This window comes from Charadrius vociferus, unplaced genomic scaffold (genome assembly GCF_000708025.1).
Source record: "Charadrius vociferus isolate BGI_N301 unplaced genomic scaffold, ASM70802v2 scaffold549, whole genome shotgun sequence".
Taxonomy (NCBI): domain Eukaryota; kingdom Metazoa; phylum Chordata; class Aves; order Charadriiformes; family Charadriidae; genus Charadrius; species Charadrius vociferus.
In genome coordinates this window covers 3,747,169-3,750,502 of record NW_009650103.1, presented here as the reverse complement: position 1 = coordinate 3,750,502, position 3,334 = coordinate 3,747,169, and the positions used below count along the sequence as shown (strand labels likewise).

General features: G+C 39.2%; 1 protein-coding gene across 1 annotated transcript; it reads left to right on the top strand.

Moving 5' to 3' along the window:
- Nucleotides 1-367: 367 nt before the first annotated feature.
- On the top strand, nucleotides 368-3,333 carry PDCL (phosducin-like; the record flags this gene model as incomplete). The annotated part of the gene is made up of 3 exons (XM_009892356.1): nucleotides 368-536; nucleotides 1,584-1,765; nucleotides 2,878-3,333. Coding segments are annotated over exons 1-3 (807 nt in total), but the record flags the coding sequence as incomplete, so codon positions are not given.
- Between the last annotated feature and the right edge of the window lies 1 nt (nucleotide 3,334).

Below are 3,334 nucleotides of genomic sequence, written 5' to 3'. Positions count from 1 at the left end.
ACAACTGGGAAATCACCCTCTTGGAGCCATCTGAGTGAGGCTGGTAAGACTCACAAATCACAGTTAGAAAATTCATTCTCCATGAATGGGAACAGACATAAAGTGTTTTTGCACTAGTGAGCCTCAAAGCAGTTCTATTCGTAAAGGGTTTTAACTTAAGTGAGTTTGAAATTGTGACTAAGAATTAACTCACGTGACTGACTGCTTTGTAGGCTGTTTGATGGTGGGCTGTAAACTGCTCTTATGTGGCTAAAAACTGCTCTGAGGAAGTAAAGAACCATCATTATGCGTTTGAAATGGTATCTCGCGATGCATATTTGAATAAGAGATGCATTCTCTATTTTGTTAATCTATTTTTTAGAACATAATGACTACTTTGGATGATAAACTGCTTGGTGAGAAGCTCCAGTACTATTACAGCAGTAGTGAGGGTGAGGATGAAGACAGTGAGAAAGAAGATAAAGAAGGGGAGAGCGCCATTCCTGAAAGCGTTGGGGAAGTAGAGCTTAGCAGTGATGGCAGTGCAGTCAACACAGGTATCATCATATCAAACTAATTGTTTTGTAAATACTTTTTTATTGGAAGATTCGTGTGTTTTTCTAAAATTCATTTTTCAACACGTAAGTTGTGGTTTTGTGCATACTTGACTCAGACATGGCTATAGTCTAACCTTATTTTTAATAGCCAGTTCTTTATTTTAATGTTTGACTTCTCTGAGAGACTTCAGCATGATCTCTAAAGCAGTTTTGTCTTTGCATACTAAGCTGATTTGTACAATTTGGTTGATAATGCATAAATTTCTATCCTGTAAGCCCCACAGTTGTTAACCAGTAACGGGTAGGTGCTGAATGAGTACATGAGGAATAGATAGAGAGTGGCCAGGCTTTCCCAAAATAGCCTTCTCTGCTGCCACTGTTGGAGAACAATACGAGTCTGTGTGGACCGTTGGTGTGATCCAGAGGGTATTTCTTACGTTCTTATGAAAGATTGTCCCTCTGTGTTTTATGGTTTCTCTAAGAATGATGAAAAATCATCTTCCTGCACGTGTTGATATTTTTCACCTGATGGAAGAATGGAAGAATTCTAGTGCTAAACTGGCATACTTAGAGAGGACCTGAAAAAGTAACTCTGCTGGGCCCCAGCTGCAATGTACCAGGAAGGTGCAGTCTGTAAGAATTGACATCATTGTACATCACAGAATGTACTTCTGTACAAGAGCATTGGCAAACTTAATGATACTTTCCCATCATTATTTTTGTTCTTATGAAAAGCCACACTAACAATAGGGGAATTCTTGAGGGCTGGTGTTCTATTTCAAGAACACAGATATTAATCTTCGGGACAGTTATGAGAGTAGCCTAGTTAGATAAACTTTAGTCTTAGAAAAAAAAAAAAAAGAAGCTCAAGGATGTGTAAATGCCAAGTTACTTCTTTTGTTTCATTTCAGTATTTTGCATGGTATACAAAAGGTTTGTGACAGGGGCACTGTTTTACTGCTGACTTATAAATTAACACTTGAATTTCAAATGTTAGGTGTAATTTTATTACCCTTTTGTACAAAATACCTACATATTTGATTTCAGGTCCCAAAGGAGTCATTAATGACTGGCGAAGATATAAACAACTGGAAACTGAACAGCGGCAGGAGCAGCGCAGAGAAATGGAGCGACTCATAAAAAAGTTATCTATGACATGTAGATCTCACTTAGATGAAGAGACTGATAAGCAGAAGCAGAAAGAGCTTCAGGAAAAAATCAATGGAAAGGTAGCATGGCACGGAGGAATTAAAATGCCACTTAAATGTTTAATATTTTCAGTTTCCGCATTTGTGTACATGAAGCAGATAAGAACCCTTGTTCTATCAGTAGATAAGTATCATTTCTGCCTAGTAAATAGGAACACAGCAGCAGTGTAAGGGGTGCATTATAACTGTATTTGCCAGGTGTTGTCAGGTTTAATTATTTTGCATTTTAGTGGCATTCCAGGAGCATTGCATTTGCCTGTGTTAAGAAATAAGCAATTTAGCTGCTATACCAAAGAAGTCCAAATTCTTATCCCAGATTTCCCTTGTCCGTTTATCAAATAAGTCAACCTCAGGGGATTAAGACAAAGAGTTGTACAGCAAACCTATGAATACTGCCTCCCATGCCTGAAACAAGAGTTTAGGAGTCTTTATTGATTTTGTGTGTAGTAAGTGGATGTTGAGAATTTGGCCTCGAATTTGAGCTCCAAAGAGCTGGAAGTAGTGAATGGTTTCAGTCAACTGGGCTGTATAATTAGCTTGTACAGTTCTAGTCAGAGAAGTTACTAATTAGCAGACAGCGTTTCTTGCTTTCAGATGATGAAAGTTGGCCACACTGACCTATACCTTGAGTGATGCAAATATGTTTAATGAAGCAACTGAACAGATACGAAATATATAAAATTCTGTTAATTTTAGTTCTACAGACAAGAGAGTGCATTTGGTTGCCATGAAATGTTAACTGAAAAAGTAAATTAAAAAGCTAATGAAAAAGACACTAGACTTAGCTCAGGCGCGGTACCCAAATCAGTGCTCATAGCTTAGTGAAAGCACATCGCCAGCATTAACCTGGATTAGAGCGGGAGCATGGAGCAGCCACTTGTGTTATTAGTGCAGCTTGTGGAAACTAGAATACCCAAGGCTGAAATCGCTGTTCCCACCGGACATGGTTTCTAATTAGATCAAAATGGAGTATAATACAGAGGGTGCTTGAGCCTTCATGCGTTGCACTTTGCTGTTATTAAAGATGAGTGACCCACATTAATCCTCTTGATTTAAATTCTCATTACATAAGTGACCCATATAGCGATGCAGATCTTTCTTCTTTTTCATCTGTCTCTCTGTGTGTTTTTTAGATGACGTTACAAGAATATAACATGATTCACAATGATGAAGATGATGAGGAATTTTTGCAGCGCTACAGGAAGCAGCGAATGGAGGAGATGAGACAGCAGTTGTACAGTGGGCAGCAGTTTAAACAGGTGTTTGAGATTACCAGTGGAGAAGCGTTTTTGGACACGGTTGATAAAGAGCATAAGAGCACACTGATCATGATCCATATTTACGAAGATGATATCCCTGGCACCGAATCCCTGAACGGCTGTATGATCTGCCTAGCTGCTGAGTATCCGACAGTTAAATTTTGCAGAGTGAAGAGTTCGCTCATTGGTGCTAGCACTCGCTTTACTAATAACGCCCTGCCAGCTTTGCTGATCTATAAGGCCGGTGAGCTCATCGGCAATTTTGTGCGAATCACTGACCAGCTCGGAGAAGATTTCTTTGCTGTAGACCTGGAGGCCTTTCTGCAGGAAT